Source organism: Pseudophryne corroboree, chromosome 1 (assembly GCF_028390025.1).
Source record: "Pseudophryne corroboree isolate aPseCor3 chromosome 1, aPseCor3.hap2, whole genome shotgun sequence".
NCBI classification, from domain to species: Eukaryota; Metazoa; Chordata; class Amphibia; order Anura; family Myobatrachidae; genus Pseudophryne; species Pseudophryne corroboree.
The window spans coordinates 1,208,106,993-1,208,133,655 of record NC_086444.1 but is presented as its reverse complement, the minus strand read 5'-3'; the positions used below and the strand labels follow the sequence as shown (position 1 = coordinate 1,208,133,655).

Here is a 26,663-nt window from a genome sequence, read left to right as displayed (position 1 = left end):
CCTGTCAAAAGAGGGTTCTGTTCCCCAGTTCCTGCTGCTGGCAGAAGGCAGCGCTATGGACGGAAGAATAGCAGGAATGCAAATGAATTTGTTTTCAATCAGTTAAGTTTATTAGTGTAAATAATTGCTCCCAGATTTATGCAATTACACGCGGCTTTCTAGGGCCGGCAGACTGGCACGGCTCCTGTTGGATACTAGGGAAAGGGAGGAGGACGGCTGTGATTTGAAACAGAGCGTGTAAGTGATACTTTCAAACATGAAGCAGATGCTTCCTCTCCAGCTATTCCTGCCTTATTTTTGGCAGCGATCGGTGATATTTTTTCCCCCTCTGAAGTGCTTCCTGCTCTCACAATGTGGAATTTTTGGAAAGCTGCTTTCTGGATGCCTATGAAATGAAAAGGACTTTTTTTTTCTTTCTATTTTTTGTGTGTGTGTGTGTCTCTCAGAAGAGCGTGTTACAGAAGCTACAGCGGGGCGACTTCTCACTTGAGGTAATGTCTGCCGCACTTTTATCACACCTCTCACCAATCCAGAGATGGGGGGGGAGTGGGGGGGTGGAAGATCTGTCCCGTCAAGGATATCCAACACTTGAACTCTCGCTACCTCCGTGTCGTCTGACTTTCCTCGGGAGTGAGACACTTGTGGGAATAACCAGTTCTGCTTGTTACCGCTTCAGGAGTCTCTGGAAGGTGTAGTCACAGTTCTTTCCAGTCTGAGGAAGTTTCATATTTTGTTTTTAGTTTTCTTTAGTCTTCTTTGTTTCTTTTATATCTGTGTCGGCAGGTGACGGTTTCTCTTGCAGTATGAGTCGTCGTTTTTGCCAGGATATCACTGATTGTTTTGGAGAAAATTGGGGTCGCGCTATGTGAGGATTAGCAGTTCAGTAATAAGTTCCAGAATAAGGTTGTATAGGCTTATTCACAGAGTTCCAGCTGAAATAGTCCTGGTCTTGTTCTGGAATAATGCAACGCTGGCAATATAGCTGTGAGTTCAGTAGTATCAGCCCTGCGACCTGGTTTCTGAAACCTGGCCCAACTACAGCCGATGGTGTGTGCTCCTACATTATACTTTTGGTTCCGTCCTGTGCATCATGGTGTTTGATGGTACAGTCGTGTGGTGTTCTGCCCGCCTTCTTCACCTTCCAGGATATGTCCTTCGTTACTGTACACCGTCTTCCAGTAGATCATCTTCAGCCTCGGACTGTGTACCCTGAACGCACCGGACACCTTTCTGGAATTTTGCAAGTTGCATGCAGTACTTACACGTAGAGCTTAATGTGAAGTTGAGTGGTCGCCATTTCTGATTGGTCCTGTGGCCCCCGCTGCCCCTTCTTCAGGAGGGGAGCCCAGGTGTGCAGGAAGATGGTGGCTGAATACCATGTGGTTGGATGTAAATTGATGAATGTTTCCCCAGTGCTGCAGCACTTACACATGCAGGGGTATACATAGCTTGGTCTGCTACTAGTGATAGCCTGCACTTACACCAACCTGTACAAGGTGCAAATATATACCTGTAGAGGGGTGCAATGGCAGAAATGCATATGATGGAACTACAGACTGTGATCAGTGTATTCAGCCCATTCAGTCACCATGGTAAGATAACTGCGTTACACCCAGGCTCCCATTGGGCGTAACTATATTATTATGTTATGGATGTTAAATTATGACTAAGCACTAGTACTGTAGGCACTACTCTCATAGCTTGTGGCTCAGCCCACCGTATAGCCCTGTCCCATGTGTAGGTGTCAGGTGCCCCGCACCCTTACGCTGTCCATACAGGATACGCTGTAATTATACTGTAATTATAACCAGACCGGCGCAGCAGATTATGATCCAGAGATCTCAGTTTGGGTTCAGTATGTTCCGTTGTCCTTTCCATAACATTGATCAAGTGGTAATTCCAGTTACGTCTCTTTCGGTAACCTCCACAAGCATTTGGATGAGCCGACTTAACTGGTATGAAGGTTCCATGTATCTTCTAGGGCAGGTGTTTGCCCACAGCTCTGGTTACTCCAGAGGTATCGATACCGGTGAGAAACAAGTAATAAAGAGGTCGCACCCATATGTTTGCGTAAGAGAGAAGGCGCCTCCAAACCAACTGTAGCCGTATTATTATTCGTTTCACAAGAGCGGGGAATGGTCTTTCAAAGACGAATGTTCTGTTTGTAATGTGTTCACATCCATAAACCAGGTGTATATAATTATAGTGCAGGTGTGCAACACCGCTGCTCACCGGTCATGCACCGCTAATATGTTCCTGTGGTGTGTGTCGGGAGTGCAGCATCTCAGGTGGGTTCCCATATGCTTATTGTCAGACTGTTGTACGATATTGTAGCTTCTTAGATGGCTGGTGTCTACCGCTTGCCTTTGGTGTCTACTGAGTGCGCTCTATACCGCCTGTAAGAGTGACTTAGAAAAGTTAGGTCTGTTTTAGTACTTCAGTCGTCCAACAAATATGTAAGATGTACCAGGCAGGGTAATGTAATTGCTGTGGGGTGCGGTGAAAAGATCATATGTGATGTTGAACACAGCACAGGGCCGGATGGTTCTGTACGTACGTGAATAGAAAATGCACTGTTTGTGTTCATTTAACAGCATTAACTCATTCACAACTCGGGTGCATGCTGGAGACTAGCGGCAGGGAACATAAATGCTGCCTGCAATTTGTATGCCAGCCTTCCCCACACTGTCCTTCCATAGACGGACAAAGGGTCTTTGTGGATCTGGCTGAACGGGGACCATTTCTTGTACACGCATTAGCGATCACCTAGCAACGGATCCTCTCTCACCTTCCTTGTCCAGCCCTGGTCCACGGCAGGTTTTACTCGTGGTTCCACATGTTTTATATCAGATTAGTTGAGTTACTTCATCTCTTCTTTGTATTTTTAATAATATAGAGGATTCCTGCTGGCAGATCTCACCCTCATATCAGATAAAGGGGAGTTTACATGCACAACGTGCACATTACAGAGCAATTATAAATAATGAATAGTGATTTCCTGGGTTACAGGACCATGCAATACTGTATTCTGCTTCCACACATCTCTGTGAGCACCACGTACAGCAGTAACAGAGTGTTTCAGCATCAGGGAGAGTGACACCTGGCGCTTTTTTGTCTGCTATGTGTAGGTGTTAGGAGCAAATGAAGGCAGGGTTCCTGTGGCTGATATAAGGGCAGATGGCGCCTCTCGCTGCACACTTACACAGCTAATTCTTGTGGAATCCACCTCAGTATTTTTACCATCCCTCATACACCGCACGGCAGTCTTACACCCTAACGGGTAGTATTAGCAACCTATCAGGCCCTAGCTATCGTTTCTCTAATGCATCCTAGAAAATTATAGACAGGATTTTATAGGTTGCTATGGCCAACATGTGTTCTCCGTCCCTCACCTATACGAGGCGTGTGCAGTAAGTTTCCGGATGTGCGGTACATAGGTAGAGTAGACACAATCTGTCTGGTTGTGAACTGTGATCTTTGACCAAAGTTCTTGTGAAACGTCATGGCACAGACCCGTATATAGGCGCATATTCAGACTGGATTGAGTGCGCACCCCAGGAGTTCAGTGAGATACTAAAAGCATCTCAGGGCTGCGATCGCCTCTGCCTGATAGGCAGAAGCGGTAGAGCGGCGGGAGGGGGCGTGCCAACAGCGTTAAAATGCCATTGGTGGGGCGCGGGCCAGACAACGGAGGCGTGTGCGAACCTTTGGGGGAGGGGGGTGGGCCGCAGCGGCTGCGATCCGGGCCGCGGCTAGTAGCAGCTACTCACCGGGTACAAAAGCATCACCGCCGTGTGATGTTTTTGTACCCGTGCGGGGGAACCTGACATGCGGGGCGGACTAGTCCTGTGCTGGGCGTCCCCCCGCATGTCAGAGTAATTTAGCACATTTCTTGCCCCGGGATAATAGCAGCCCCAAGTCAGATCCTCCAGCTGGCTACGTTTTGTAGCTTGCACCAGGGTTATAGTGCCCCCAAGTCACTCCCCTCCAGCCGGCTACGTTGTGCAGCTTGCACCGGGGTTATGGCGCCCCCAAGTCAGACCCCTCCAGTCGGCTACATTGTGCAGCTTGCACCAGGGTTATAGCGCCCCCAAGTCACACCCCTCCATCCAGATACATTGTGCAGCTTGCACCAGGGTTATAGCGCTCCCAAGATAGACCCTCCAGCCGGCTCTGTTGTGCAGCTTGCACCAGGGTTACAGCCAGAGGCGTAACTAGGGTTTTTGGAGCCCAGGGCAAGATCAATAATGCAAACCCCCCACACACACACACACACACAAAAAAACCCCCAACAAAAAACAACAAAAGGAAAGTATATGCACACGCCAGCGGTGTCACTGTATATAAAGATGTCAGGGTGTGTATGTATAGATGTAGGTGCAGTGGTCGAAGTGGAATTTTTGAAGGGGGAATGAAAAGTGTAGATAGCAATTATGCGCGTGCCAAAGGCGCGCGTGCTCCGGAAAAGGGGGCGTGGTCACTCAAAAGGGGCGTGCCCTTCAGTGTAGTAGGACTCCTTATACTATCTAGTACTGGTGCCCCTTTAACATTATAGCACATGGTATGAGCCGAAATTCACATTATAGCACACTGAATGAGCTGAAATTCACATTATAGCACACGGTATGAGCCAATATTCACATTACCCCACACGGTATGAGCCGAAATTCACATTATATTACACGGTACGAGCCAAAATTCACATTATAGCACACGGTGTGAGCCGAAATTCACATTATAGCACATGATATGAGCCAAAATTCACATTATAGCACACTGAATGAGCCGAAATTCACATTATAGCACACTGAATGAGCCAAAATTCACATTATAGCACACTGAATGAGCCAAAATTCACATTACAGCACACTGAATAAGCCAAAATTCACATTATAGCACACTGAATGAGCCAAAATTCACATTACAGCACACGGTACGAGCCGAAATTCATATAATAGCACACGGTACGAGCCAAAATTCACATTTATAGCACACGGTACGAGCCGAAATTCACATTATAGCACACAGTGTGAGCCGAAATTCACATTATAGAGTTAGGGGATCCTACCCCCTTAATTAACTAATCCTGCGGGGCCCTGTGGTGAGGGGAGACTACCCCCTTAATAGACTAATTGCAGAGTTTAGCAGCGGAAGGGCTGCAGCGGTTTCTCACCCCAAGCTGCGGCGCTTCTGCCAACTCCGACACTCCACATCTTCGGTACCACCCGGGATGCAGAGCACCGCACCGGGTATGCACCCTTTTCAGTGTGGTCTGCTGCGCTCCGAAGGGGGTTCTTCTTTCCTGCTGCAGGATCTCGATGTGCGCCGTCCTCCCCGCTGTTACTGCAACGGTAAGCATTAGTATCGTTTACCACAGAGGTAATTTACTGAGGCATATGTATTAAACCTCGGGAACTGAGATGCCCTTCTCACCGTACAGCTGTGTGGCCGAGCCGGGCAGGGGGACAGCCAGCAGCAGCAGCATGCCGGATATCAGCAGCAGAGGGAGCGGGCTGTACATACTTGAGGCAGCTGGATATACAACAGTGCTGAGAGCCTCCGGAGCCCGCACCCCCGGAGCTGCAGTACACTGGCAGAGGACACCCATCCCCCGAACCCTGCGTAGCCCAAAGCCGGAGATCGGCAGCATGTTGAACGCAGAAGCTGCTTGTTGCCGATCAACATGCTGCCGATCTCCGGCTTTGGGCTCCGCACGTGCCTTACAGCCCGCACCCTTTGGCTGCTGATATCCGACATGCTGCCCCTGCTGCTGGCTTTCCGCCCGGCTCGGCCACCCAGCTAGATGGTGAGTGAGAAGGGCATCTCAGTGCCCGTGGTTTAATACATATCCCTCTTCGGTAAATGGCCTCTGTGGGAAATGGTACTAATGCTTTCCGTGGCGGTAAGCATTAGCACATCCCGCCCTATAGGTGTAAAGTCAATATCAAACACACACAGACTGCCCCACCCCCTTACTTACATCATCCCTATCCTTTACTCCCAGGGCGATATCACAACATTCACTTTATTGACAAAGATAAATTGGAGCCTCCGCCTAACTTTCTATCGTTCTCTGGTGCAGCAATAAGAGGTGCCTCTGCCACCTGCCCTAGCTCTGCAGATCTTACACCAGCTGGGGAGAAGTTTAGGAGAAGAAAGTGATGCTATAATAGCAGAGTATATAATATCAACTCACAGCGCTCTCTCCTCCCTCATAGCCACGCGCGTACGCGTTATGGACAGTGGACACTGTAGGGGGAGGCTTCTAGCTGCCGCTGCCTGTACAGTGTGACAGGCACAGCAGCCGGGGGAGACTGAGAGCGCCGCGGGTAGCGCCGGCGGTGCAGAAACCCTGTCGCATGGGGCGAGCAGGTGCCGGTGGCGCCCCCCTCTACTGGGGCTGCCACGGCACCCAGGGCACGTGCCCTGCTCGCCCCGTGCTAGTTACGCCTCTGGTTATAGCACCCCCATGTCAGACCCTCCAGCCGGCTACGTTGTGCAGCTTGCACCAGGGTTATAGCGCCCCCATGTCAGACCTCCAGCCGGCTACGTTGTGCAGCTTGCACCAGGGTTATAGCGCCCCCATGTCAGACCCTCCAGCCGGCTACGTTGAGCATCTTTTCACAGTCCATTTTTGCTGTTCATAGACACATGCCCCCTCCTGTACTTTGGCGGTGTCGACACTCCTGTTCCAGCCCTGGTCCCACGCCCTAGTCTTGTGCAGTCATATCCTTATGTACAGTGCATAAACACACATAAAAATGGGTAAATAGTATAATCGGGCTATCCAGTTACAACCCGTTTTTACAGTGCAGTAAATGATGCATTGTCAGCCCATGGAATCCGGGATAAGTTCCCAGGCCCATGCACAAAAACGGGTCTCTGAGGGCTGCTTATCCAGGATTCTGCCTTGCGTGCCTATTCCCTGCTCACAAGTAAAATGCTGCAAGTAGCACTGTCACCGTTATCCCAGCACCATCTTGTGTCTCCAGCGCCTCTTAGTGGCTCACATCCAGACTGCGTCCTGTGAGCAGGACATTGCAAAGCGGCGGGAATAAGGAGAGAGCACTATATTATTTTGTGCCTGTTTCCATTTGTCATTAGTATACTTTGTTATTATTATCCTGGGAGTTGCACAACGTGGTCATGGATTTCATACCACACATACACATGGAACAGTAGAACACATAGAAACATAGAATGTGACGCCAGATAAGAACCACTTGGCCAATCTAGTTTGCCCCTTTTTTACCATATTGTTACCGCAAACCCTATCTGATCCTTATTTCTTGTAAAGATATCCTTTTGTCTATCTCATGCATGTCTATGTTACCCTACTGTCTTAGCCTCTACCACTTCTAATGGGCGGCATTTCCACTTGTCCACTACCCTTTCTGTGAAGTAATTTTTCCTCAAATTTCCCCTGAACCTCCCCCCTACAGTCTCAGTGCATGTCCTCGTGTCCTATTGCTTCTCTTCATTTAGAGAATGTTCCCCTCCTGGACTATGTTAAAACCGTTGATATATGTGAAAATTTCTATCATGTCCCCCATTTCCCTTCTCTGCTCCAAACTTTACATATTGAGATTTCTTAGTCTTTCTGGGTATGTTTTGTGATGTAGGCCATGCACCATTTTAGCTGCCCTTCTTTGTACACTCTCTAATGTATTTATATCCTTTTGAAGATATGGCCTCCAGAACGGACAAAGTATTCTAGATGAGGCTGTACCAGTGACCTACAGTGCATCTGAAAAGTATTCACAGCGCTTCACTTTTTCCACATTTTGTTATGTTACAGACTTATTCCAAAATGTAATCATTTCATTTTTGTTCTCAAAATTCTACACACAATACCCCCATAATGACAATGTGAGAAAAGTTTTTTTGAGATTATTGCATATTTATTAAAAATAAAAAACTAAGAAATCACATGTACATTCACAGCCTTTGCCATAAAGCTCAAAATTGAGCTCAGGTGCATCCTTGTTCCTACAGCTTAATTGGAGTGTACCTGTTGTAAATTCAGTTGGTTGGACATGATTTGGAAAGGCACACACCTGTCTCCTCACATAAGGTCCCATAGTTGACGGTGCATGTCTGAGCACAAACCAAGCATGAAGTCAAAGGAATTATCTGTAGACCTCAGAGACAGGATTGTCTCGAGGCACAAATCTGGGCAAGGGTACAGAACAATATCTGCTGCTTTGAAGGTTCCAATGAGCACAGTGGCCTCCATCATCCGTAAATGGAAGAAATTCGGAACCACCAGAACTCTTCCTAGAGCTGTCTGGCCGTCTAAACTGAGCGATCGTGGGAGAAGGGCACTAGTCAGGGAGTTGACCAAGAATCCCGATAGTCACTCTGTCAGAGCTACAGCATTCCTCTGTGGAGAGATGAGAACCTTCCAGAAGGACAACCATCTCTGCAGCAATCCACTAATCAGGCTTGTACGGTAGAGTGGCCAGACGGAAGCCACTCCTTAGTAAAAAGCACATGGCAGCCCGCCTGGAGTTTGCCAAAATGCATCTGAAGGACTACCAGACCATGAGAAACAAAATTCTGTGGTCTGATGAGACAATGATTGAACTTTTGGTGTGAATGCTAGGCGTCGTGTTTGGAGGAAACCAGGCACCGCTCATCACCAGGCCAATGCCATCACTACAGTGAAGCATGGTGGTGGCAGCATCATGCTGCAGGGGTGTTATTCAGCGGCAGGAACAGGGAGAGTAGTCAGGATAGAGGGAAAGATGAATGCAGCAATGTACAGAGACATCCTGGATGAAAACCTGCTCCAGAGCGCTCTTGACCTCAGACTGGGGCAACGGTTCATCTTTCAGCAGGACAATGACCCTAAGCACACAGCCTAGATATCAAAGGAGTGGCTTCAGGACAACTCTGTGAATGTCCTTGAGTGATTGAACATCTCTGGAGAAATCTGAAAATGGCTGTGCACTAACGCTTCCCATCCAACCTGATGGAGCTTGAGAGGTGCTGCAAAGAGGAATGGGCAAAACTGCCCAAAGATAGGTGTGCCAATCTTGTGGCATCATATTCAAGAAGACCTGCAGCTGTAATTGCTGCCAAAGGTGCATCAACAAAGTATTGAGCAAAGGCTGTGAATACTTATGTACATGTGATTTCTTAGTCTTTATTTTTTTTAATATAAATTTACAAAATCTCAAAACTTTTTTCACGTTGTCATTTGGGGTATTGTGTGTAGAATTTTGAGGGGAAAAATTAATTTATTCCATTTTGGAATAAGGCTGTAATATAACAAAATGTGGGAAAAAGTGAAGTGCTGTGAATACTTTCCGGATGCACTGTATATAGAGGTATTATTACTTATTTTCTCCTGCTGCTGATTCCTCTCCCAATGCAGACAAGCATCTGACTAGCCTTCCTCATTGCCTTGTTACATTGCTTACCTGCCTTTATGTCACCTGAAATAGTGACTCCTAGATCCCTTTCCTCCTCAGTAGTTTCCAGTATAGTGCCATTAATACTGACTAATACTGATGTGATTTTGCATTTTTTGGCATTAAATGGTAATTGCCACACTCTTGACCATTCCTCTAGTCTACAGTACCTAGATCAGAGGTTCTCAAACTCGGTCCTCGGGGGCACACACAGTGCATGTTTTGCAGGTAACCCAGCAGGTGCACAGGTGTATTAATTGCTCACTGACACATTTTAAAAGGTCCACAGGTGTAACTAATTATTTCACTTGCGATTCTGTGAGGAGACCTGTAAAACATGCACTGTGTGGGGTCCTGAGGACCGAGTTTGAGAACCACTGACCTAGATCCTTGGTCATTAGTCGTACCCCACCTGGTGTGTCTACCCTGTTGCATACCTTTGTGTCATCTGCAAAAAAGGCATACTTTCCCAGGTCATGCCTGTAAATCTCCTTCAGTTACATTTTCTGTACAGTTGCGCTGTCTGATAGCACTGGCCAGCCCGGGCCTGCACACAGTGTCCTATTGCTCCACATCAGAAGTGTAATGAATGGATTCCCATTTCTAGATGTGTTATGACCAGATGTGCGGGCCGTCCACAGGTGCTCGGTGAGCAAGCCCTTTTTGCTCCGACTCATTTTGAAAATGTTCTTTAGTAGAATGCCTAAGTCAGTATCACATTGTACAGATGGAGCAGGTTACATTGCACTATTCCTGCACTGTCTTCCTGCCCCAGACGGGTTGTGGGGATGTGGTTCCACCGGAGCAGGGTCCATCCTTCAATGGTGTATTGTGCTTGGGCCGGACGGGCGGTCTGTGCTGACTTCTGGCATTATGGGTGAGTTTGATGCACCCAAGCCTGCTGCATCTGCACATGGATCTGTTATTAGTTGAATGTTTGCACTGAGGCTGCTCTGTGCTGAGTGGTGTATTCATTATGTGTGCCGTCTTCTCTTGCAGATCGCCTTTTCTCAGCACAGCAACTTTATGGACTTGGTGCAGTTCTTTGTCACATTCTTCAGGTATGCTGGGCAGATTCTTGGGTGTATTGGCATCTGTGCTCCCCCTATCCCCTCCAATAGCCACACACACAGTGTTTATAGTTAGGTCTCCTTCACTCTCAGCCCTTTGCTGCCACCTTGTGGTGACTTATAAACACTACCACTGCCAGATGGGATTTGGGCTCTGTATGTTTCTAACATGTATTTCTTTTCATCCTTTTGCAGTTGTTTCCTCTCTCTGCTTCTCGTTGCTGCCGTCGTTTGGAAAATTAAACAGAGCTGTTGGGCGTCAAGGAGAAGAGAGGTGAGTTACTTTTACATGTCCGTGTTTAGATGACCAACCTAGATCAGCGTATGTACTGTATACTTACCCTGGAGCTATGGTGGCTGTAGGCTTAATTAACTAACTTTATATTTTTGACAGTGCATCAGAGAGTACACAGGGTTAGAGCAGCCATTGCTGATGCAGTATATACATTATTATTCCAGCGCTCTGTCACCAGTAGCTACCTAGTTGTATCCTAAGGCATTCTAAAAGGCATTAAGTAAATTGAAAACTTTATGTATAGAGTTTTCAATGGCGGCCGCCGAGGGGGTTAACACTAATGCTGCGGCACAATATTTAAAAGCCCTAGCGGTTCTGGGCGCTAATTTAAAAATGTATTATCGGCGCCTCGAGTGTGTAAATACGTATTGTAAAATATTGTTGGATATGCCGCGGCCAGCTCAGCTCCGGCGGCAGTGATGCTTGTTAACCCCCGGCGCGCCTGTGATTAGCGCACACGGAGGACAGAGATAGCCGGCTGCCAGTGCGGCCATGCGTTGGTTAAGGTGCTGCTGCAGCTGGGAGTTCAGTCCCAGGCTGCAACGCTAGGAGCAGCCACCTGCTGCACTCGGGGAGAGCCGAGCACCCAGCACTATGGCTTGTGACAGTACATTGGGGACTAGGAGAGCATGTCCATGCCGGCTGCTGGTCACAGACAGGCACCGGAGTGTCCCGTCACTGTAGTGCAGTAATCCCGGTGACTTGCTCTTTACCGGGGGAAGTGTCAGTGGAGAACCCCCAACAGTCCCAGACTGCAAGGCTATTGGGAGCCTAGTGCTGAGCGCTGGGCAGTGAATAGAATCAAAGGTTCACATGTATTAAAGTATATTGTGTTATGAGGCACTACAGCCGTGCTGCAGCGCCTGGGTATGTGCACCGTGGAAGTGCCTGGTACAGGGCACAGATGCTGCAGCGCCTGGGTGTGTGCACCGTGGAAGTGCCTGGTACAGGGCACAGATGCTGCAGTGCCTGGGTGTGTGCACCGTGGAAGTGCCTGGTACAGGGCACAGATGCTGCAGTGCCTGGGTATGTGCACCGTGGAAGTGCCTGGTGCAGGGCACGGATGCTGCAGCGCCTGGGTGTGTGCACCGTGGAGTGCCTGGTGCAGGGCACGGATGCTGCAGCGCCTGGGTGTGTGCACCGTGGAAGTGCCTGGTGCAGGGCACAGATGAGTAACCACTCCCCACTGTCCGTAGGGGACAATGGCCCTCATTCCGAGTTGTTAGCTCGCTAGCTGCTTTTAGCAGCATTGCACACGCTAGGCCGCCGCCCTCTGGGAGTGTATGTTAGCTTAGCAGAATAGCGAATGAAAGATTAGCAGAATTGCTACTAAATAATTCTTTGCAGTTTCTGATTAGCTCCAGACCTACTCACAGATTGCGATCAGCTCAGGCCGTTTAGTTCCTGGTTTGATGTCACAAACACACCCTGCAATCGGCCAGCCACTCCCCCGTTTCTCCAGCCAGTCCCACGTTTTTCCCTGACACGCCTGCGTTTTTTAGCACACTCCCGGAAAACGCTCAGTTACCACCCAGAAACACCCCTTTCCTGTCAATCATTCACCGATCAGCAGTGCGACTGAAAAGCGCTGCAGGATTCACAGCAAATCTGCTACGTTTTTAGTTAAATAACTTAGCGCATGCGCTCTGCGTACCATGCGCATGCGCATTTAGCAACAAATCGCAGCATAGCGAAAATCGGCAACGAGCGAACAACTCGGAATGACCACCAATGTTAGACGTGCTTGGACAGCGCATGCCCTCGTGGTGGTTGGATAAAGAAGACAGGGCAGAACTACCCCTTGTTGGTATTGTGTATTGGCGTGAGATAAAAGGAGGTCTGTGAAACTTAAAAAGGGAGCGAGGCCAGTGTATCCAATCTCCGCCCTCTACCAGGGTGTGGCAGCAGCGTGTCTACGCATATGCAGCAGCAAACGGTATTCAGGTGTCAGTGGTAGGAGCTTGAGCAGAAACGTGGTGGCAATGCATAGCAGCCCACTGCGCAGTGGGTGGAGTCAGTAACAGGCGGTTACTGATCGCTGGGCGTAGGCAGCGAGGGTGCGTTCGGTCACAGTTCAGTTCAGTCATACATTGCAGTACCCTTACACAGATCTACGCAGGACAGGAATCCGTTCCCTGGTACAGCGATTAGCCCTGTATCCTCCTGTATATCTGTGATCAGAGACAGTCTGCATCTGCCTATTCATGCAACACTGTGTGTTCAAAGCTAGCAAATATTAAAGGTTTTACTTGATGAAATGAGGCATAATGGAGATTTTGAGGTCCTTATTAACCACAGATTGCAATTTTTATACAGGTTGAGTATCCCATATCCTAATATTCCAAAATACGGAATTTTTTGAGTGAGATAGTGAAACGTTTGTTTTCTGATGGCTCAATGTACACAAACTTTGTTTAATGCACAAAGTTATTAAAAATATTGTATTACATGACCTTCAGGCTGTGTGTATAAGGTGTATATGGAACATAAATGCATTAAGTGCTTAGACTTAGGTCCCATCTCCATGATATCTCATTATGGTATGCAATTATTCCAGAATACAGAAAAATCCCATATCCAAAATACCTCTGGTCCCAAGCATTTTGGATAAGGGATACTCAACCTGAATTGGTCTAAAAAGATAGATCGCTTATCAGGATTTAATGGAAACGGATGTTTTATTCAGCTGGACAGTGATGATGTGGACACGGTGTGGAAATGCATAGTGTAGCCTATGGCTTGTCCGCAGTCCAGGGATATATAAGCAGTTACTGCGATTACAGAGGATAGCGGTCATGCTCTATGATGACACCAGGCTGTCCTGTCTTGCGTCCTGCTTGCTTTCTGTCTGCACGAAAGGAGATTTGGCTCCCTGCTCTGTTTATGGCACCAGAGTGCCGGCCGCTCTCTCCCACGCTGTCACAGTGGCCCCATTACAGCCTGTGTAACAGGTCAAGTGGTGTGCGCAGTAATGAGCGTGTCTTGCAGGAAGCAGCTGCTTCTGTCCCTGGGTGTGAATGTGACCGTGCATGTATATAGACAATTACAGGGCTCTATCCCAGCCACTCACATCAAGATCTGCTTCCCGTCTTGTACCCCAGGGACCGCCCTAGGATTTTCTATAATTTTTGTAGCTGTCTAGATATTATTACAGGATTGGAAGTGTCCTGTATGTCTGATTTTTTTGTAACAAAGTCTGGTTCAGGTGTTGTGTTTGTGCTTTACATGCAGTAGCGGATCTTGCCACGGGCAAGCAGGACTTTTGCCCGGGGCGCCGCCTTCCGGAGGGCGCCGCACCATGTCAAGATCCGCTGCTGCTGTGAAGGGAAACTAGACGCTACGCGTCTAGTTTCCCTTCCTGGAGAGGACCTTAACTGTAATGATGTGCGGTGCGCGTTGACGCGTAGCGTCTAGTTTTCCTTCGTGGAGAGGACCTTTTCTATGCGGTGCGCGATGACGTCATCACGCACCGCACATCCTACTACAGTACAGGGGGCGTAACTGACCACGCCCCCTGTATGAAGCCACACCCCCTAATGCCGCCCAGGGCGCAAGAAGCCCCGGAACCGGCCCTGTTTACATGCTCAGTAACACTCTATATTTAATTTAATAATAGCACAACTTGTGCGATATAGTGAGTGGGTGATAATGCATACATGAATACACCGGATTTATCAGACCTTGGAGAGTGATAAGTTACCAACCAATCAGCTCATCCGGAGGGCGCCGCACCATGGCAAGATCCGCTGCTGCTGTGGTGCCCCCCGCTGCCCGCTGTGAAGGGAAACTACGCGTCTAGTTTCCTTTCGTGGGCTGCCCGCTGTGAAGGGAAACTAGACGCTACGCGTCAAGTTTCTCTTCCTGGAGAGGACCTTAACTGTAATGATGTGCGGTGCGCGTTGACGCTTAGCGTCTAGTTTTCCTTCGTGGAGAGGACCTTTGCTGTGCGGTGTACGATGATGTCATCGCGCACCGCACATCCTACTACAGTACAGGGGGCGTAACTGACCACGCCCCCTATATGAAACCACGCCCCCTAATGCCGCCCAGGGCGCAAGAAGCCCCGGAACCGGCCCTGTTTACATGCTCAGTAACACTCTATATTTAATTTAATAATAGCACAACTTGTGCGATATAGTGAGTGGGTGATCATGCATACATGAATGCACCGGATTTATCAAACCTTGGAGAGAGATAAATTACCAACCAATCAGCTCCTAACTGCCGTGCCACAGGCTGGGTTATAAAAATGACAGAAGCTGATTGGCTGAGAAATCTGGGCCTATGTGTGCGCGCGCTGCCTTGCCTCTAGAGGGTGGTCATTTATATTAATCATATACAGCTTTATAAATGCCCCTAGCTGAGATTGTCCAGGAAAATAATCAGTATTGTGCAGCATAATACATTCTCTGGATGGGTTTCTGCCCATAAACCTTCCACAGTAAGCTAGTTCCATACAGCTGTCCTCAGGTAATCCTGCTGTCTGGCATGCAGAACTTGTGTTATTCCTGCAATGCTGGGAATAATATTTTTTTTTCTTCTGTTTTTCTAATTAGTTATGCTTTTTATTGCATAAAGAGGGTGATACTCCATGCTGGATTAAATAGGGCGGCTGGTGTGGTTGTCCGGGAGCTCCACACACACGGCCATATTACAATCATGGGGGCACTGTGGCATAATGTGAACTTGGGGCAGTAAGTTTATTTAACACACTAGTGGTGCTTTGAGTATTTACACATTATACAGTACAGTACTTTTTATTAACGTCACCAGTGTATCATAGTGACAGTTTTATTGGTAGGGGCCCCACAAGTTAGTTGCCCTGGGGCCCCTACACACCTTAATCTGGCCCTGATGAGGCTGTGTAGTAACAATACTTTGTTGTTCTCCTGGAACTCCCAAGCCCAGTACTATCTATCTACTAATTGTGCTGTGTGACTGTCACTGTCTTTTCTGTGTGATATTCCTGTTCCCAGTCCCAGGGCGCCCCAGTTTCCAGCAGTACCAGTCACTGCCCAGTATAGGACTCCAGCTTCCAGCAGTACCAGTCACTGCCCAGTATGGGACTCCAGCTTCCAGCAGTACCAGTCACTGCCCAGTATAGGACTCCAGCTTCCAGCAGTGCCAGTCACTGCCCAGTATAGGACTCCAGCTTCCAGTAGTGCCAGTCACTGCCCAGTATAGGACCCCAGCTTCCAGCAGTGCCAGTCACTGCCCAGTATAGGACTCCAGCTTCCTGCAGTACCAGTCATTGCCCAGTATAGGATGCCAGCTTCCTGCAGTACCAGTCTCTATCCAGTATAGGACTCCAGCTTCCAGCAGTGCCAGTCACTGCCCAGTATACGATGCCAGCTTCCAGCAGTACCAGTCGCTGCCCAGTATAGGACTCCAGCTTCCAGCAGTGCCAGTCACTGCCCAGTATAGGACTCCAGCTTCCAGTAGCGCCAGTCACTGCCCAGTATAGGACTCCAGCTTCCAGCAGTACCAGTCGCTGCCCAGTATAGGACTCCAGCTTTCAGTAGTGCCAGTCACTGCCCAGTATAGGACTCCAGCTTCCAGCAGTGCCAGTCACTGCCCAGTATAGGACTCCAGCTTCCTGCAGTGCCAGTCACTGCCCAGTATAGGATGCCAGCTTCCAGCAGTGCCAGTCACTGCCCAGTATAGGACTCCAGCTTCCAGCAGTGCCAGTCACTGCCCAGTATAGGACTCCAGCTTCCAGCAGTGCCAGTCACTGCCCAGTATAGGACTCCAGCTTCCAGCAGTGCCAGTCACTGCCCAGTATAGGACTCCAGCTTCCAGTAGCGCCAGTCACTGCCCAGTATAGGACTCCAGCTTCCAGCAGTGCCAGTCACTGCCCAGTATAGGACTCCAGCTTCCAGTAGCGCCAGTCACTGCCCAGTATAGGACTCCAGCTTCCAGCAGTACCAGTCGCTGCCCAGTATAGGACTCCAGCTTCCAGCAGTGCCAGTCACTGCCCAGTATAGGACTCCAGCTTCCAGCAGTACCAGTCGCTGCTCAGTATAGGGCTCCAGCTTCCAGCAGTACCAGTCACTGCCCAGTATAGGACTCCAGCTTCCAGCAGTGCCAGTCTGTATCCAGTATAGGACTCCAGCTTCCAGCAGTGCCAGTCTGTATCCAGTATAGGACTCCAGCTTCCAGCAGTACCAGTCTCTATCCAGTATAGGACTCCAGCTTCCAGCATTACCAGTCACTGCCCAGTATAGGACTCCAGCTTCCTGCAGTACCAGTCACTGCCCAGTATAGGACTCCAGCTTCCAGCAGTGACAGTCACTGCCCAGTATAGGACTCCAGCTTCCAGCAGTACCAGTCGCTGCTCAGTATAGGACTCCAGCTTCCTGCAGTACCAGTCACTGCCCAGTATAGGACTCCAGCTTCCAGCAGTACCAGTCGCTGCTCAATATAGGGCTCTCTTAACTAAAGAAACATTGATAATAAGAGAGCTACTGTATTTGGTCTGTTTTTCTTTGGCTTGGACCTTAGTAAATAGGTGGATGGTAAAACCGATGTTAAAACTAAAGCGACCTTTAGTAAATATATTCCACAGAGTTAGATGGATAGGAGATACAGGGATGTCCGTGGGCTTGTGTCCCTGATTGCAGGCGTTTTAGAAGGGCCACGTCTCTAGGGCTACGGTCGGTGTCACAGCCTCACACATCGTTCTTATCGAAAGTCTGGTCCCCTTTCACTATAAATCTGAGTCTATACGCAGTGACAGGAGAACCGCCTCCTGCGCACCTGCTGGTCCCTCTGACCCGGTGCCCCACCCGTTATCCTGCTGCACTGCCCCGGACCCTCTGCATATCGCCTTCTATCCATTCACAATCTGTAACAAAGAAACACAATAAGTCTGAGTGAGTCCCGTCTTCTGTCTGTGCCCTGATGAACGGTCTCCGGAGTCTCTGCCGTACGCTGATAATTATTAGGATTTATTTAAGGGTGCCTTCCTATTCAATGCCCTTTATGGCTGTCGTATAAAGCTCCACATTTCATAATGTTTCACTATTGTCTTCTCTACAACTCGGCGTAATAAGAAGCTTCTTAATTGTGGCCCTTAATGACTCTCCGTGTCACGGGGACTTAATCATTCCATAAATAATTCACAGTGTTTCAGTAACAGACTAGTTAAAGACTCTGTCTCGGGCCAGAGTCAGGATCTCGGGCAATAAAGAGAACATGAATTATAGATGGAATGGTCCCATAACGCGCTTTAATCAATACTAGTTCCAATAAAATATCTGAGGCTTTCTGTCTTAGTTGTTTGGAGTTTTGTTTTTTCTCTTTATTCTTATAGATTTTGGGTGCAACAATAAAAATGAGAACTTCAATTTGTGTAAAAGAGGTTTTTATCGCTGACGTCTAATTTCTCGCCTCGCCGTATTAGTTACCCAGCGATTTGCTGTTCCCTGATATGCTAGCGCAGGGGGGCCCACCCTCAGGTTCTCCCAGCGGGTCACGCTTGAGGATGACTAATTACTGATTAATTTATGCTTCCCCAGCGGCTGCTATTGTCTGCAGCCTCTGGGTGGGGTGTCCTGCTGTGCTGACCCAATGAGAGCGGCAGCAGAAGGAGGTTTCTCTTCCGTGCAGCTGCACACCCTGTTTATCGGACTGGTCTTATAGTGTGCGACCAGGACAGATAAAGCACTTGCTGGTGTCTTCGCATCTGATGCCACCATGCCAAGCAAGTGGTTAAATACATATTTCTTCTTCACGGTCCATAGGTATCCACAGGGATAATCTTGGTCTCCACCAGCATACCCCAAGGTTATTCTTGTGGATACTGTGGACCTCAAAGAAAAAGTTAACAAAGGTAAGTTTTACCATAACTTATTTTCTTCAGGATCCATAGCTATCCACAGGAATAACCTTGTGATGGGGTCCAGTCTTTGGGTCGACAAGGTCTAGGTCGACCACTATTGGTCGACAGTAAGTAGCTCGACATGAGTTTTTCACATTTTGTTTCCATTTTTTAAACTTTTGTTCATACTTTACGATCCACGTGGACTACAATTGGAAAAAGTAACCTTGCCCGAAGCATGGCGAGCAAATGCGGTGCACTAATTGGGGGTCCCGGTCACTCTACGAAGAAAACGACACCAAAAACAATTAAACTCATGAGTCCCTGTTGACCTAGAAACCATGTCGACCTACTTACTGTCGACTAATAGTGGTCGACCTGCACTCTGTCGACCTAAGTCTAGTCTATCTAACATACCTTACCCCCTTGTGATATGCTGGTGGAGATCAAAGTTCTCCCTGTGGATCTTAACTCTTATTTTCGTTTGCAAATGTAATGTTTCCTTGACGCCCCATTGTTGCTTAGGAGCAGATTTAGGGGACACACAGCTCTCGGAGGGGAACACCCTGCAGGGGACGGCTCTGGACACCTCTCGGAAGTAGCTCTGGATAAGCTGATGACATTTACTTTGAGTGGCGTTCTCTTTAACGCAGTCTTCAGTGTGGTAAATAGATCATATGCAGACGTAATGGTGACAGCGGTAATGCAGGAAGCAGGGATACGGTCCTAGAAAGGGGCAGGGGCAGTGACATGATGTGAGGAGGGGAATGGAGGCAGCAGGAAGCCACAGACTGAGAGTTATATAGAGGGAGGAGCAGGGTCCCCAGCAGCACAGAGTATATCAGGAGATGCGTGATGTGTCAGTGAGGACAGGGCTGCATGTGACAGGGGCAGTGACATGATGTGAGGAGGGGAATGGAGGCAGCAGGAAGCCACAGAGTGTTATATAGTGGGAGGAGTAGGGTCCCCAGCAGCACAGAGTATATCAGGAGATGAGTGATGTCAGTGAGGACAGGGCTGCATGTGACAGGGGCAGTGACATAATGTGAGGAGGGGAATGGAGGCAGCAGGAAGCCACAGACTGAGAGTTATATAGAGGGAGGAGCAGGGTCCCCAGCAGCACAGAGTATATCAGGAGATGAGTGATGTGTCAGTGAGGACAGGGCTGCATGTGACAGGGGCAGTGACATGATGTGAGGAGAGGAATGGAGGCAGCAGGAAGCCACAGACTGAGAGTTATATAGTGGAAGGAGCAGAGTCCCCAGCAGCACAGAGTATATCAGGAGATGAGTGATGTGTCAGTGAGGACAGGACTGCACGTGACAGGGGCAGTGACATGATGTGATGAGGGGAATGGAGGCAGCAGGAAGCCACAGACTGAGAGTTATATAGTGGGAGGAGCAGGGTCTCCAGCAGCACAGAGTATATCAGGAGATGAGTGATGTGTCAGTGAGGACAGGGCTGCATGTGACAGGGGCAGTAACATGCTGTGAGGAGGGGAATGGAGGTAGCAGGAAGCCACAGACTGAGAGTTATATAGTGGGAGGAGCAGGGTCCCCAGCAGCACAGAGTATATCAGGAGATGAGTGATGTGTCAGTGAGGACAGGGCTGCATGTGACAGGGGCAGTGACATGATGTGAGGAGGGGAATGGAGGCAGCAGGAAGCCACAGAGTGTTATATAGTGGGAGGAGTAGGGTCCCCAGCAGCACAGAGTATATCAGGAGATGAGTGATGTGTCAGTGAGGACAGGGCTGTATGTGACAGGGGCAGTGACATGATGAGAGGAGGGGAATGGAGGCAGCAGGAAGCCACAGAGTGTTATATAGTGGGAGGAGTAGGGTCCCCAGCAGCACAGAGTATATCAGGAGATGAGTGATGTGTCAGTGAGGACAGGGCTGCATGTGACAGGGGCAGTGACTTGATGTGAGGAGGGGAATGGAGGCAGCAGCCACAGACTGAGAGTTATATAGTGGGAGGAGCAGCGTCCCCAGCAGCACAGAGTATATCAGGAGATGAGTGATGTGTCAGTGAGGACAGGGCTGCATGTGACAGGGGCAGTGACATGATGTGTGGAGGGGATTAGAGGCAGCAGGACGCTACATACTGGGAATTACTGCATTTGGGACTATATAATTGCTCCCTCAACTGTGTGTAGATGGCAGATATACATTATATAAGCCTCTGCGACTCATTTTGAAGAATAGTTCCGTTTAAACCTGTAAAAGCTTGTGTATTATTACAGGTTGAGTATCCCATATCCATATATTCCGAAATACGGAATATTCCGAAATACTGACTTTTTTGAGTGAGAGTGAGATAGTGAAACCTTTGTTTTTTGATGGCTCAATGTACACAAACTTTGTTTAATACACAAAGTTATTACAAATATTGTATTAAATGACCTTCAGGCTGTGTGTATAAGGTGTATATGAAACATAAATGAATTGTGTGAATGTACACACTTTGTTTAATGCACAAAGTTATAAAAAATATTGGCTAAAATGACCTTCAGGCTGTGTGTATAAGGTGTATATGTAACATAAATGTATTCTGTGCTTAGATTTAGGTCCCATCACCATGATATCTCATTATGGTATGCAATTATTCCAAAATACGGAAAAATCCGATATCCAAAATACCTCTGGTCCCAAGCATTTTGGATAAGGGATACTCAACCTGTATATGAAATGTGCAGTAATCCTGATTGCTATGAGAATCTGCCCTCTAGGGGCGCTGTTCGGCTGGGATCTGTAGTTGATGGATACAATTTTGGAATAAGGACATCAGGCCACACTCAGGGAAGTATATAGTACATGATATTCTATTCTATTATCTGTACATATTTTCCTGTCCTCTGGAGTTTAGTATATTTTTGTAGGAAAACACATTCTCATAATAGGAGTTCTGTACATATCCCATCAGTGCAGTAGTGTAACAGGTGGTAGTGTTACATAGTTTTCTCTGTGTATTACATGTACTGTCATTTCTGATGTTTGACACATTCCACTTCCAGTAACTCTGCTCCATAGATAACTAGAGATGATCCCTGTCCTGTATCACCGCCTGGAGAATTCCTACCAGAAAGGAAAATTCCATTCAAATTGCACCTTAAATAGCGGCCTCCTGCTTTACTGAATGGTCCCACGCCTCATGTGATAAGTGATATCTGTGCACATTACACTTACTCTCCAGGGAAAGCAATGACCTGCTACCATTTACTTGTACTATTTATTGCTGTATAGACCAGCAGCAGGCCGTAATATACAGTGTATACCCAGCAGCAGTCACAGGACACACTCCAGTAAGCCTCAGGGGAGTCAGTCACTGACATACAGGCTGCTCACAGTGACCCGGCTGATGTCACCCCCCGTCCTCACACAGCGGAGGTAATGGGGGAATCACTGACATACAGATGGGTCCACATTTATCTTGACCTTTAATAGGATTAACTGAGACTAGGCAGTCGGACTTAATCCCCTGCTGTAATGACTTAATCCCTGATGTATTGTTCTCTGTATTGTTCTCTGTATTGTATTGCAGCTGAGAACAATAAATGAAGGGTTTATGTTAATAAACCATGTTGTGCCTAGGCGCAGAAAACTAGTCAAGATAACCGTGGACCCATCTGTACAGGCTGCTCACAGTGACCCGGCTGGTGTCACCCCCTGTCCTCACACAGCGGAGGTAATGGGGGAGTCACTGACATACAGGCTGCTCACAGTGACCCGGCTGGTGTCACCCCCTGTCCTCACACAGCGGAGGTAATGGGGGAGTCACTGACATACAGGCTGCTCACAGTGACCCGGCTGGTGTCACCCCCTGACCTCACACAGCGGAGGTAATGGGGGAGTCACTGACATACAGGCTGATCACAGTGACCCGGCTGGTGTCACCCCCTGTCCTCACACAGCGGAGGTAATGGGGGAGTCACTGACATACAGGCTGCTCACAGTGACCCGGCTGGTGTCACCCCCTGTCCTCACACAGCGGAGGTAATGGGGGAGTCACTGACATACAGGCTGATCACAGTGACCCGGCTGGTGTCACCCCCTGTCCTCACACAGCGGAGGTAATGGGGGAGTCACTGACATACAGACTGCTCACAGTGACCCGGCTGGTGTCACCCCCTGTCCTCACACAGCGGAGGTAATGGGGGAGTCAGTCACTGACATACAGGCTGATCACAGTGACCCGGCTGGTGTCACCCCCTGTCCTCACACAGCGGAGGTAATGGGGGAATCACTGACATACAGGCTGCTCACAGTGACCCGGCTGGTGTCACCCCCTGTCCTCACACAGCGGAGGTAATGGGGGAGTCACTGACATACAGGCTGCTCACAGTGACCCGGCTGGTGTCACCCCCTGTCCTCACACAGCGGAGGTAATGGGGGAGTCACTGACATACAGGCTGCTCACAGTGACCCGGCTGGTGTCACCCCCTGTCCTCACACAGCGGAGGTAATGGGGGAGTCACTGACATACAGGCTGCTCACAGTGACCCGGCTGGTGTCACCCCCTGACCTCACACAGCGGAGGTAATGGGGGAGTCACTGACATACAGGCTGCTCACAGTGACCCGGCTAATGTCACCCCCTGTCCTCACACAGCGGAGGTAATGGGGGAGTCACTGACATACAGGCTGCTCACAGTGACCCGGCTGGTGTCACCCCCTGTCCTCACACAGCGGAGGTAATGGGGGAGTCACTGACATACAGGCTGCTCACAGTGACCCGGCTGGTGTCACCCCCTGTCCTCACACAGCGGAGGTAATGGGGGAGTCACTGACATACAGGCTGCTCACAGTGACCCGGCTGGTGTCACCCCCTGTCCTCACACAGCGGAGGTAATGGGGGAGTCACTGACATACAGGCTGCTCACAGTGACCCGGCTGGTGTCACCCCCTGACCTCACACAGCGGAGGTAATGGGGGAGTCACTGACATACAGGCTGCTCACAGTGACCTGGCTGGTGTCACCCCCTGTCCTCACACAGCGGAGGTAATGGGGGAGTCACTGACATACAGGCTGCTCACAGTGACCCGGCTGGTGTCACCCCCTGTCCTCACACAGCGGAGGTAATGGGGGAGTCACTGACATACAGGCTGCTCACAGTGACCCGGCTGGTGTCACCCCCTGTCCTCACACAGCGGAGGTAATGGGGGAGTCACTGACATACAGGCTGATCACAGTGACCCGGCTGGTGTCACCCCCTGTCCTCACACAGCGGAGGTAATGGGGGAGTCAGTCACTGACATACAGGCTGCTCACAGTGACCCGGAGACTGCGGTGGCTTCTGCTGCAGCGATGTAGCCTGAATTACCCCCATAGTGCTGTGTAATATGTGGCCACCTTCATGGTTTTAGTTGCAGTTCGGTGCAGTAGTAATAAGCTGTGGAGTAGAGGGGGGACACGTAGTAATAAGCTGTGGAGTAGAGGAGGGGCACGTAGTAATAAGCTGTGGAGTAGAGGAGGGACACGTAGTAATAAGCTGTGGAGTAGAGGGGGGACACGTAGTAATAAGCTGTGGAGTAGAGGGGGGACACGTAGTAATAAGCTGTGGAGTAGAGGGGGGACACGTAGTAAGCTGTGGAGTAGAGGGGGGACACGTAGTAATAAGCTGTGGAGTAGAGGAGGGGCACGTAGTAGCTTTTCACAATCTGTACACAGCGCTTCCCTACCACCCCCACCTCATGCCTCATCAGTTCATGTTCCCTAATCTTCCCAAAGTCACATTCAAGCTGCTGCTGTACCGAGGATGGCGCCGCTGTTTGTGGCTTCCAAATGCCGCTCTGTGCCCGGAGCAAAGTCAAGACATTTAGCAAGTTTACAAGTAAAATGTCACTTGTGCTAAATTACCCAGTGGCTTAATCTATAGAGATGAAAACAGAGAGTTTATGTAAGATCACGGCAGTAGCTGCATCCCTGTTACCATCTGCGCGTGGTCCTAGAGGTGCTGCTTATGTTCTGTATCTGCATGCAATCTGGTGTCTAGGTGCCAGAGATATCTACAATGTTAATATTGTAAAGCAAACATCCAGGTGTACATTTCCCAGCGTGTCCTGCGAGGTAAAGGGCTGTAATGCCGCTGGTTGCACCAGCCCAGGCTGTATATGTCGCCTTGTGCTGGACGCATGTGACACGCAGACTTACACCTGTTCCACAGTTACTATTCCAGACGTAGCTGCGAAACGTGACGTGGCCTCTCTGGTATCTGTCCACTTCACAGCACCCAGTGTTTGTAGACCAAGGAGCAGCTTCCTTTATGTAGGTTTTTGGTGAACAAGCACTACACAGATGTAGGAAAGCCAGTAGTCTGTTGGCAGGTGACCTGTAAACCAGGCTCCCTGGACATTAAAGTTCAACGGACCCAGGAAGCTAGTATTTAATGGACAGCGGGAGAAACCAATCAGTGAGGACTAGACCCTATAATTCAGCAACCCACACCCACACCACTACCGAGTCCCTGACGAAGCACGGCACCCCTTAGCCGAGTGAAACGCGTTGGACCACGCCCCCCGACACCCGCCTCCGACCCGGAGATCCTGAACCCCTGGAAGACGCCGGCCGCAAACTCCACGAGGACCAGCCCTGCAGGCGCCTGCAGTAGACACTCCAGGGGAGAGACGCTTCAACTTACTACCGCACGAAGAGAAAAGATCAACAGTCCCGTAAGGGACGAAGCTGTGTAAGTGAACTACAACTTAAACGGACATTGTTTTTTTGAAAAGACGCTGGACAAAGTATATATCTTTACCACACAGACAGACCTAAAACGGGTGGAGGAAGAGACTCCTTGCAAGGGGAGCGAACACGCTCTCTAATGCCCACGGACCCCACACATAGGAAAAACCGGGCATTAAGAAACCCGGGAGAGGGACAATTGTTAACGCATTGAACATTAGCGCTAACAGCTAAAAAGACTATATTGCACTACCGTGCTATTTGGAAAAAAAAATGTAATGTATTTTTAATATATAGGTGCATTTTGTTCTTTACTGTTCATACTCGTCCCCCTCCGTCCCCCTTCCCCCCCCCTCCTACAGCGTCCCCTTTTACATCGTATCTAAGTAAGAAATCACCTACCGCACCATCCCCATATATATATATATATATATATATATATATATATATATATATATATTGACAGTGTACTTTAGAATTGTATGTACTAAGAACTACATCATTTCTGGTGCGCTAGCAGGTTTATACATTTTTAAGGATCAATTTCCAGGGTAACCCCCATCTATACTGTTCAAAATCAATTTTACTAAATTATACACAAAGCTGTAACTTCTATTCTTTCACTACCGCGTAGCGCCAGAGGTCACATTTCTCTTTATCACTACACAGATGTAGCCCTTGAACTCTCGCCATTCCGTGGCCATACTAGATAGCGCTGAGCGTCTTTTTTTTTTTTTTTTGCGTTTTATCCACGCCAATATGTCTTAGATGCACAGTAATGTAACAGGACGCACAAGCAGTTTCTGCGGATTTAAAATGATATGCAGCATGCCTATATTCTGTGTGTAAGTGCGGCTCTATCTGCATCCGAAATGCAACGTTAGTGTTTTCCATGAAAACACTATAGCAGAGCATTTTGTATGCAGATACAGTCGCAGCCACACACACAATATAGGCATGCTGCATATCATTATAATCAACAGAAGCTGCTCGTGCGTCGTATTACATTACTGTGCGTCTAAAATGCATTTTTGCTGAAAAAATGCAAAAAAAGTTGCTCAGTGCTACCAAGTAATATGGCACTCACGCGTTGTGTGTAACGCGACTTGTAGCGTGCGGAGAAAAGCTGTTAGAGGACACATCTGCAACTGGACTTTGGGGGTAATTCCGAGTTGATCGCAGCATCAAATTTGTTAGCAGTTGGGTAAACCATGTGCACTGCAGGGGGGGCAGATATAACATGTGCAGAGAGAGTTAGATTTTGGTACGTTATTTTGTTGCTGTGCAGGGTAAATACTGGCTGCTTTATTTTTACACTGCAATTTAGATTTCAGTTTGAACACACCCCACCCAAATCTAACTCTCTCTGCACATGTTATAT

At 48.7% G+C, this 26,663-nt stretch overlaps 1 protein-coding gene across 1 annotated transcript in view; it reads left to right on the top strand.

Moving 5' to 3' along the window:
- Window positions 1-26,663, top strand: part of ATRN (attractin) — a 326,993-nt gene that overhangs the window by 246,374 nt on the left and 53,956 nt on the right. The window contains exons 25-26 of the mRNA XM_063925340.1: window positions 10,416-10,477; window positions 10,682-10,760. Of these exons, the coding sequence (XP_063781410.1) occupies window positions 10,416-10,477; window positions 10,682-10,760 (141 nt within the window). The remainder of the gene's footprint in view (window positions 1-10,415; window positions 10,478-10,681; window positions 10,761-26,663) is intronic.